Source organism: Ornithorhynchus anatinus, chromosome 5 (genome assembly GCF_004115215.2).
Source record: "Ornithorhynchus anatinus isolate Pmale09 chromosome 5, mOrnAna1.pri.v4, whole genome shotgun sequence".
Classification (NCBI taxonomy): domain Eukaryota; kingdom Metazoa; phylum Chordata; class Mammalia; order Monotremata; family Ornithorhynchidae; genus Ornithorhynchus; species Ornithorhynchus anatinus.
The window spans coordinates 29,074,721-29,085,203 of record NC_041732.1 but is presented as its reverse complement, the minus strand read 5'-3'; the positions used below and the strand labels follow the sequence as shown (position 1 = coordinate 29,085,203).

Here is a 10,483-nt window from a genome sequence, read left to right as displayed (position 1 = left end):
AGTATTAAGAGTTATATAGAATGCAACAAAGAAATCAGTCACCATTCTCCGGAAAATAGGAAGCTAATTATTCTGAGGGCCCAAGGAAGTATACATGGTAATTTATAAGTAAAACCCCAAATCGAACCTAGGTTGAGAATGTAAAACAAAAAGTAAAAATATTCGGGAAAAACGATCTCACACCAATGTTGACTATTAACAGTATCATCTATTTCTCTATCCGTTAATAGTCCAACCTTATATCAGGACTTGTAATAATAGTAGTAGTTGCATTTGAGCATCCACTTGGTATAGTGCTCTGAACACGGTGCTTAGGAAGAATAGGATAAAGAAGTGATACGTTCTTTGCTCACAATGAGTTGATACTAATGACTCCTCTTAAATAATAGGTACTACATTTCACAGTTATTTAACGACAAATAGAGATAAAATAGAGCTACGTTTTGGAAATCTTTATAACATACTTCAAAATTTCGATTTTATTTTTACATTTTAATAAATTCCTGGGTCTCTTCTAATTATGCATTGTCTCGTATAAACCACAAAGCTGTTACTCTTGAATAAGGGCTGTGGTTTATTTAAATGAAAAATAATTTCAGCTATGCCACTACTGTATGAAAAAAATCCACAATTCACACCAGCTTTTCTTCCGTCCGCAAACCTACATCTAAACATCGACAATTTAAAAATTATTTCCAAAGGAAGTCATGTGTTTAATTTGAAAAACTAATTTGCAAATTAAACTTTCTTCTGCTGCAGATATGATTAAAGGATACACAAAGAGAACTACAGATTCAACGAGCAAATTGGGCCATGAAGCAAGATCTGAAAAAATTCTTTTAACATTTACACACAACACACACCCGTAATTTATATGAACCATTTGCATTTATATGAGATTTAGTGTCTTTAAGTTAGCAAACACTGGGAATCATTTCCAGGTTCAATTTTAAATAGATAGTTCTTCAAAAAGAAGAAAATGCAATGGCTGGAATTACTGCATCAATATTTTTACTCCCCTTGTCTTTTTATTTAATGAAAAAGGAAATTCTTGTGTGTTATATCAATCAGTGGTATTTATGGAGGACTAGGTATGTGCGAAGAATTGTCCTAAGTACTTGGAAGAGTACAACATAACAACAGAACAGACATATTCCCTGCCTACAACAAGCTGTATTTACACCTAAATGGGAAGAAATGCCCTCGACTTGAATTAATTTGATTTTACCATGCTCAATTCCTAATTTTGAAATATTAATCAATATTAAGTTCCTCTAAATTTGTTCCTATGTAAAGGGGAATTCTTATTAGGGGCGTGAAACTTGAGCATCATAAAATATCTCAATAAACATGCAGATTTTACATTTCCCGTATGTGAAAGTAGCTGATATAGTTTAACTTTATTTTTTTCCCCAAATTAAGGAAAAGACAATGGGGGATGGTGAAAACAAATGCGGAAAAAGTGTAAAGTGTAAACATACAAGACTCTGAAGCTCACAGATGAACATGAGGTTAATTGTCCCTTTGTGAGTAATAGAAAATAGGGAATGATGTGTTCTGCATCCCTTATTTAGCCAGTTCCTTTCTATCCATAGAAATCCCATTCCCAAGATGATTTAGCCCAGTTCCTTCCTATGCATAGAAACACCATTCCCAAGATTATTTAGCCCAGTTCCTTCCTATGTGTCGAAATCCCATTTCCAAGATTATTTAGCCCAGTTCCTTCCTATGCAAAGACATCCCATTCCCAAGATTATTTAGCCCAGTTCCTTCCTATGCAAAGACATCCCATTCCCAAGATGATTTAGCCCAGTTCCTTCCCATCCAAAGACATCCCATTCCCAAGATGATTTAGCCCAGTTCCTTCCCATCCAAAGACATCCCATTCCCAAGATGATTTAGCCCAGTTCCTTCCCATCCAAAGACATCCCATTCCCAAGATGATTTAGCCCAGTTCCTTCCTATGCATAGAAATCCCATTCCCAAGATTATTCAGCCCAGTTCCTTCTTATGCAAAGCCATCCCATTCCCAAGAAATGGTTTCAAGGTTAGGTCTGCCATTCCTGTTAGCTCCCCATCCTCTGACAGGCTTCACTGTGTCTGTAAATATTTTGGACTCAGACCGACGTAGGCAGAGGGAGAGCTGCAAAAAATGAAGATGATAAAGACTGAGGACCATCAAGGAATAGTAATAAAAGGATCAAGACCGAGGACAGGTGGAAGGAAGCCTCCCCCCCGCCGAGGACCGGCTATCCCCAAGGGGGATCGATCGGCCCCGCTATCAGTGTGCAAACAGATAAAAGAAAACCGATCGATAAAGCAGGCTGCTATCCTGCCCCAATACCACGGATCGTTCGTGCTTTTTAAGGCACCACCGTCTGCCCTCTCCGAGGCGACGGGAGCCAAAACAGAGACCGGGAATGATGATCCCCGGCGGAGGAGAGGCCTTGATTCCCCGGGCTCTTCCCAGAACACGACAGGGGCGTCCTAGGAAAGCTCGCTCTAAAGGAGGTGTGGGCTTGAAGCTGTAGGAGGAGAAAACGCGGCTTGCAGGGGACGGGTCCGCGCATTCTGCTGAGCCGAGCGCGTTGCTCCGCGCCTAGTCGGCGCTCAATAAATAGCCCCCTTTGCTGGATTCGCCTCTACGCTGCCCCCTCCGTGCAAAGCGCGTTAAACGAGGCGTGCGGGGGGGCGCCCTCTACCGGCCGACTGCGGAACGACTCACGCAGGAGGGCGGTGAGTGTGTGTGTGTGTGTGTGTGTGTGTGTGTGTTTGCGTCTCCTGCCGCTCTCCTCCCTCCTTTCTGGTCTCGGGCGGGCAAAAGAAAAAAATCGAAAAAAAATCAAACTAACTCCGCCGAGCTCCCCGTTTAACGCCCCTCCACCCCTCCCCCGTCCCGATCTCCCAAACCTTAGCTAGGTCGAGCTCCCTTCCCCGGCCAGTCCTGACCATGCCCATCCGTTGCTCCCCCCCTCCAAAATCAAAAAAGATCTAGAAGGGAAATTCCGAACGGAGCCAATCGTGGACCCCCTTCCAGGTGTGGGTTCCCCCGTGCCTGGAGTTTTTTCGTCCGCCGCGGGGGGAATAAAATGCGGCATGCCTTTTTTTTTTTTGGCAACAGCTGCAAACGACAACGAGGCTCTTTAAGAAAGGGGGCAAGGCGCTTTCCGCTTGTTGTTTTTTTTGCAGCCCGCCTCTCCCTTCCCCGTCCTCTCCCCGCGGGCGGGAACGAGATGGAGGGGAGGGGGGGGGGGACGACATTGTTTGAGCGGCGGGGGAGGGAGGAAGGGGAGGGTGAGCGCCAACGCTTTGCAGAGCCGAGGCTCAGGCTGGAACTCCGGTCCCGGGAATCCGCGTGCCGCCTTTTGGCGCGCGCCTGTCTGGGCCGGGGCGCGCGCGCGCGCTGCGGCGGGAGAGCGAGTGTGTGTGTGTGTGTGTGCATATGTATGTGTGTGTGTTTGTGTGCAGGGGAGCGCGTGCGCCAGGCCCCAGTGTGTAGCAGCAGCAGCACCAAAGTGAAGCTGAGGCTCTTGTTTACCAGCATTAACTCCACTGAGCAAAAAAAAAAAAAAAGGGGGGGGGAGGCAGAAGGAGCGCACCAGGAGAGCTGGAAAAAGAGGGGTGGGAAGGGGAGGAAATAGCAGCAAAGCTGCAGGCCCAAGGAGCCTCATCTGCCGCCGCAATTCAGCCCCCCATCCCGGCCCTCTTATCCCCCCCTCTTCCCTCCCCCTTCGAGGGGAATTACAAACCCTTGCAACACCTCTTCGGCTTTGACCTTCAGCAAACCGGATTCCCCCCCCCCCCCCCCGTTCCGGAGAGAGGAAGGGGGGGGAGGGAAAGGAAAAGGGGGTGGGAGGGGGGAGAAGCGGCGGGGTGTGTGTGTGTGTGTGCGCGCAAAAAAGGGAATTACAAACGTTTGCAAAGGGAAAACAGCCGCCGCGAGGGAGGATGCAACGCGGAGCTAGAGCGCAGCAGCAGCTTCGGCTTTGCTGCTGAGGCTTTGTGTGTGTCCTGGATTTTTTTGGGAAGGAGCCTGTAGCAGCAGCCCGGAGAGAGAGAGGAGAGAGAGGAGGAGGCGGAGGAGGAGGAGGAGGGAAAGGAGGAGGAGGAGGAGGGAGAAGCCTCTTCATTCATTTTTATTCCGCATTTTTACCCATTTCCAGCCTCCAGCAACCTGGACTTTGGGGGATATTTAAACTGCGTCGCATCTTTCCGACGTGGAGACTTCACAGCATTTTGGAACCTTTTTCCTCTGTTTTTGTTGGGGTTTTTTGGGGGGCTAGTAAAGACTGACTTGGGTTTTTTTTTTTCTTTCTTTGCAGTTTTTTTCCTCCAGCTGCCTTTCTGTGTGTTTGAAAATGGAGGTTGAAGATGCAGACTGCCAGCCTCAATGTGCTTCATGTTTGCTACTTCTGTGTCCATTGTATCGCTGCAGCCAGCGCTGAGAGAGGATTCTTTACCTTTCCTGGAGCAGACAGCACAAATACCTTTATTTTCGAAGCATCATAATAGTGTTGTTGGGGTTTTTTTTTTTTGTGTGTGTGTCAGCATCAACAGCAACGACAACAAACCGAGGGAAGGAATAAAATATTAACTAGGGTTCCCCCCCCCCTTTTGAATCCTAAGGATCTTTCATCCGGATTATTTTCTTCTCCCTGATTCTGGAGCGGGTGGGGGTGTGAGTTTTGGACTTTTTTTTTTTTAAGGAATTTCGTCTTAAGTAAAAGGAATGAAGTCTGGTGCCGGAAGAGGGTCCCTGACCTTACTTTGGGGGGTTCTTTTTGCCACACTTTGCCTTTGGCCAACAAATGGAGAAAGTGAGTATCTTTTTCATCAGTGCTTCGCAGGAAGGCGAATTGTGTTTTGCATTGCGGTAACTTTTAGTTTAAGGTGTTACTCCTCTCTTTTCTGTGATTAAATCTGCATCTTTAAGGCCAATTAAAATTTGGATTTCAAGGTTGATCTCTTTGGCTTCTCATTTGGCAGCGAAGGGTCTATGTTTGTGTATGTTTCAGGGTGGGAGGGGAGAGGTGGAAAAAAGCGGGGAGGAATGTGAGGTCTTGCTTTCTAATATGTCTGTATCCTTACCCTGAATTGGCTACACTTGTATTTTCCATTATTTTAAAAAAAAAATCCTTGCCCAGAATAGTTTATATTTGCAAAAACCGTCTCGAGGTTTTCCCAAGTCTAGTCCTCTTTCTCGGTAGACTCGAGACTGCAGACTCTGTAGTAAACAACAGTCAAAGGCCACTTTTCTTCTCCAGAAGTACCTGCTTACCCGGCGAAGAACAAACGCCTCCCCATTTGTTTGGGGCACTTGAAGCAGCCCGAGCTGAATGTTTTCAAAACAATTTGATAGAATCCTGTGTCTCCGGAACCACCTTGAAGCAGTTTGCTGAGCTGTTTGTTACGGTTGATTAGGTTTTACTGTGTTTGGGACCACTTTAGGAAGGAGAATGTATTTTCCTGGGTGCACTTTAGGCCCCTTGACAGGTTAAAGTCACCAAAGATGTTTTTTCCTACTTCCTCTAAAATGCATCTTTCCAATTTGCATAACTGCCTAGATCATCCAAATCGCAAAAAGTCGCGCCGTGGAGGCACGGGGTGAAGAAGGATGTCTGGAGGCAGGGGGCTAGCCTGCATGACCTTTGGAGGTCTCACCCCTGCAGCCCAATTGTTCGGGGAGCCGAATTAGTAATCGGTTTGAGTCGTTGACCCATCAGGCGCAGCTGCCCCGAATTGAGATTCCGCAGCTTGCGGACACGTTTCAAAACATCCTTTTCCTTTGTGCGTGGGGTAGGAGGAAGCTTTCTCCTTCGTGCATTGTGAAAACGTGGTTTCGCTTTATGTTTTGATCCCGCAGACAGGGTAAAATGTCTGCTGGATTTCTCTGGTTTGCACATCCCCCCCGCCCCCCAAATCCCGTGTTTATCTCTGCGGGATCGGCTTCTGTTTGTTCGTAGGTTGCAAAAGCTCCCGTTTGTTTATTTATTTTCCATCTCGAAGCTTGAATTATTTTCCTGCGTTGTTCCACACTCCCCCTTCCTCTTTCACTCTGCTCCTCCCCTCCTTCCCTTGAACCCCCGCCCCTTCTTTCTGTGCCTGAAGAAGTGGCGGGGCCCACCGAAACGTTGGAGAAAAGATTGTTATCAACGCCGGCTGAGAGAATCCTATTTCCTTGGAATTTTTTTAAAATTTAATTTCCAACCTTTTAGGAAACATCTACCCAATTTTTGGGTCATGCAGCGTTAGCTCCCTTTTTCACACCCACACCCCCCACACACCCACACCCTCCTTTTGTCCTTCGCCCCAGGTTTCTGTGCATGCATATTAGGAAGTGGGGTGTTGGTGTCCTTGTGCATTACACGTAAACAAGTGTGTGTTGGTATGAATTTGGCCCCGGAGTCCAAAGCCCCCCAAAAGATGCGAGAAGATCCTTTATCCCCATATCATTCATTCTTTACTTTTTCTGGTGGTGATGGTCGCAGTTGTGGCACTACTGCGGGGCATCCTTCATAAGCAGTGTATCTGGACAAATTCTGTCATTTGCAGTCTGATAGGATTTTGTTTGCCCCCTGATGGAAGAAGGAATGAAATGAGAGTGGGTTTAGGTCCATTTCTGGAGGACTAGAAACTTTCTCAAACTGGAGGCTTAATAGTAAACACATCCCGGAGAAGGTTTGCAGACTTGGGAAAGTTTAAATGAAGTAGTAGTAAGTAGTGTGGACTGCAAGAGGCGGGGAGGAGAGGATTTGTGTGCTTGGAATATGCAGCCGGTGCCAGTTAACTCTTTGGAAATCAGAGCATAGTTTTGACTCTTAACATTGTTGGCATTGTGGATGCCAACACGGGCCAGAAGTTTCCCTGTTCATGACTTGCTTGAGTTAATCATCTTGCTTGGAATTGTAGGGGGCAGAGGAGAGACAGCTCAGAGAGTGGGACAAAAGCATTTAGGCTTGGGTTAACTGTTCTGATAATTCTTAGACGTTATTTAGAGGAATACTCCAAAGGCATTCCTACGTGTTTTTCGAAGCAAATTTTCAGGGCAGCCGTATGAAAACCATTAGAGAACCAGAATAATTGCTTTCCTAGGCAAAGGCAGTAACAATTTTGTGATCAGTGCCTGGACTCTGCTGTGCTATGTACACTTTTTTGGTTGTTTGAGGGAATCACTTGAAGTTTAGAAAACAGCCCCTTTTTAGCTGATGATTCTATTTTGGGTACATTATAGAGGTTTAGTAGTATGTATAGTAGCAAGGGAAGCATCACTCCATTTAGTTACTGATACAGTTGAATTGTGTAGTTTTCCAATTTTTAAGGCTTGTTGAAAGTGTGAAAATTCCATATAGAAAACCCTCATAGGTAGAGAGCATTGTTATGATCACATTTCTCCATTAAAAAAGTAGATTAAATCTTGTGTTTTTTTCCAGAAACTATATAAAGACATAGACTTTCTCCCAGAAGAGAATAAAATAGAAGAAAGCATAATTTGAAGTACTTGCTTAGGATTTCTTAGATGTGAAAGAACATTTTTCCAAGGATCCCGAAAACAGGCTATTATTTAAGGGACGATACCTGATTTACTAAGTATTATCTCAGTTTGCAGTTCTAGTTGGTTCTCTTTACCTCATTTAACTTGTCAATCAGTCTGGTGTATTGAGGGCTTACCGTTTGCTTACAGTACTAAGTGCCTGGGAGAGTAAAGTAAAACAGCTACATTCCTTACCCACAAGGACCTTACAGTCTATAGGGGGAAGCAGTCATTAATGTAAATAAAAATACATCAAATTACAGATAGGTACATAAGTGGTGTGGGGCTGGATGGTGGTGGGGGTGGGGGGAGTTGAATAAAGGGAGCAAATCAGGGTGAAGCAGAGGGAGTGGGAGAAGAAGAAAGGAGGGCTTTAATTAGGGAAGAAAGACCTCTTGGTGGAAATGTGCCTTCAATGAGGGTTTGAAGGTGGTTCAGTTTCTTCAGCTATAAAATGGAGACTTAATACTTGTTCTCCCTTATGCCTAGATTGTGAACCCCATGTGGGACATGGACAGTATGCAACCTGATTATCTTGCATCGACTTCATTTCCCCTATCCCTAATCTACTTTAATTCTGTCTCTTCCCTTACCCCCCTTTGGCTGGGTTTGCGTCTACTTGTACTTTCCCAAGTGTTTAGTACAGTGCTGTGCTCACAGTAAGTGCTCAATAATTGATAGTTTTTTTTAAAATGGTACTTGTTAAGCACTTACAGTGTGCCAGATACTATACTAAACATGGGGGTAGATGCAAGTCAGTCGTATTGAACACAGTCCGTATCCCTCAAGTGGCTCACAGTCTTAATTCCCATTTTACAGATGAGATAACTGAGGCACAGAGAAGTTAAGTGACTTGCTCAAAGTCACATAGAAGACAAGTGGCAGTTCTGGGATTAGAACTCAGGTCCTCCATCACCCATGCCTGTGCTCTTTCAACAAGGCCACTCTGCTTCTAGATTTTACCTACCCCAGTGCTTAGTATAGTGCTTCACTTGGTCAACGCTCGACAAATACCATTAATATTATCGTCTCACAAGGATATTTTGAAAATAAAGAGTTGTGAAAGCACAATAAGTTATGATTGACACCAGTGATAATTAAATTAGCTCATTGTGGGCAGGGAACGTGATATATTGTATTCTCCCAAGTGCTTAGTACAGTGCTCTGCACGTGGTAAGCATTCAGTAAATGCAATTAATTGAAGTTAAAATAAATCAGGATGTTAGACTGGGTCATTCATTGAAGTGTTTTGGGATCAGGCAATGTTTGGGACATACATCATGCCTATCCTCATTTTAGAGTTTGGGACAGTGCATAGCAAAATATTTTTTTTTAACCAACCTAAGATAAAGTACATTTAAATGGAAAAAGAGTGTAAAGTTCTAAATAGCATATTAAAATAATTGTGGATTTGTGTTTATTTTAGATCCATTTCTTGCCAGGAGTCCTTTTAAACGGAATGAGCCACAACCCAGTATCCTGAATATTGTAGTTTGTCAATGTGCACGTTAATATTGTGGAACACTTAATGTTTCTTGAAGTGTGTTAGGTATAATCTCATCTTCAGCTTTTAGCTACAAAAATATGTTTGGACAGGTTTAGGCATGGGAAAAGGTGCAAAAGAATCAGTGTAATAATCTAGAGTGAGGAAAGTTAAGATATTTAGACTCCTTGGGAAGCAGTAGCAAGCAAACAGTCCTTTTGGAGAGAAATGGTGACCATAATTAGAAATTTAAAGGGTCATATGTTTAATGTGCCAAAAGAGTGAAAAATATCCATGAATATTAAAGTTGAAGCGATTGCATTCTGCTACGTGGACTACAATAGGGCTATTGTAAAAAGTAATAAACTTCATATGATAGATGGGCTTGGTACTTCCGTGTTTGAGGAAAGCTTTAAGCAAAATATCCAAGGGCCCTTATAAATATCCCATAAGTTAAGGGTAGAAATAAGGAAAGTTGAGGATGCAGAATGAAAGTAAGTTTGTGGGGTTTTTTTTATGGTATTTAAGCACTTATGTGCCAGTCACTGTTCTAAGCACTGGGGTAGATGCAAGGTAACAAGGTTGAACACAGTCCCTGTCCCACATGGGGTTCACAGTCTTAATCCCCATTTTACAGGTGAGGTAACTGAGGCACAGAGAAGTTGTGACTTGCTGTTAAGCAACTTGCTGTTAAGTCACACAGTAAGGAGCGGTTGGAGAAAGGATCAGAACCAGGTCCTTCTGACTTCCGTGCTGTTGATGATAATAATAATAATAATGTAGGTATTTTTTAAGCACTTACTGTGTTCCAAGCACTGTTCTAAGTGTGGGGTAGATACAAGGTAATCAGTTTGTCCCACGTAAGGCTCACAGTCTTCGTCCCCATTTTGCAGATGAGGTAACTGAGGCACGGAGAAGTTAAGTGACTTGCCCAAGGTGACAGCTGACAAGTGGCGGAGCTGGGATTAGAACCCATGACCTCTGACTCCCAAGCCCCGGGCTCTTTCCACTGAGACACACTGCTTCTCATGCTGTTGATCAGTGTGGAGGAAAGTGGGCAAGAAATGAAATCTTTGATTAGTACCAATTATAGTTAAAATGGTGGAAGTGAGAGTAGATTTGAAGTTTAAAAACTGTTAATTACAAAGTTCAAACTCAACTATCATCTACGTGGAGAACAAAATTGACTTGACATTGCCACCACAGCCATGACGTTGCATGCTGGCTGGCTGGTGACTGGCCGTAAAACACTTTCAAATATTTTAAGCAAGTATTTGGGTCAGACATTTTCAACAAAGAATGTAATCTTAGAGATGCTAGCACTTTTTAAGAGTTTTGTTTTCAAGATTCAGTGTACTATTTTAGTTTCAGCCTGGAAAAGATTGAGGATGAACAAAAAAAATTAACAGGGAGGAACTATCATTTCAAATTATATTGATCAGGTTTTTAAAATTGCGCCTTGCAAATTC

The 10,483-nt window shown here is 43.8% G+C and overlaps 1 protein-coding gene across 1 annotated transcript in view; it reads left to right on the top strand.

Moving 5' to 3' along the window:
- The first annotated feature begins 4,096 nt into the window (after window positions 1–4,096).
- Window positions 4,097–10,483, top strand: part of IGF1R (insulin like growth factor 1 receptor) — a 322,256-nt gene continuing 315,869 nt past the window's right edge. Inside the window, exon 1 of the mRNA XM_029066648.2 lies at window positions 4,097–4,817. Coding sequence (XP_028922481.1) covers window positions 4,730–4,817 — 88 coding nt within the window. The 5' untranslated portion in view covers window positions 4,097–4,729. The remainder of the gene's footprint in view (window positions 4,818–10,483) is intronic.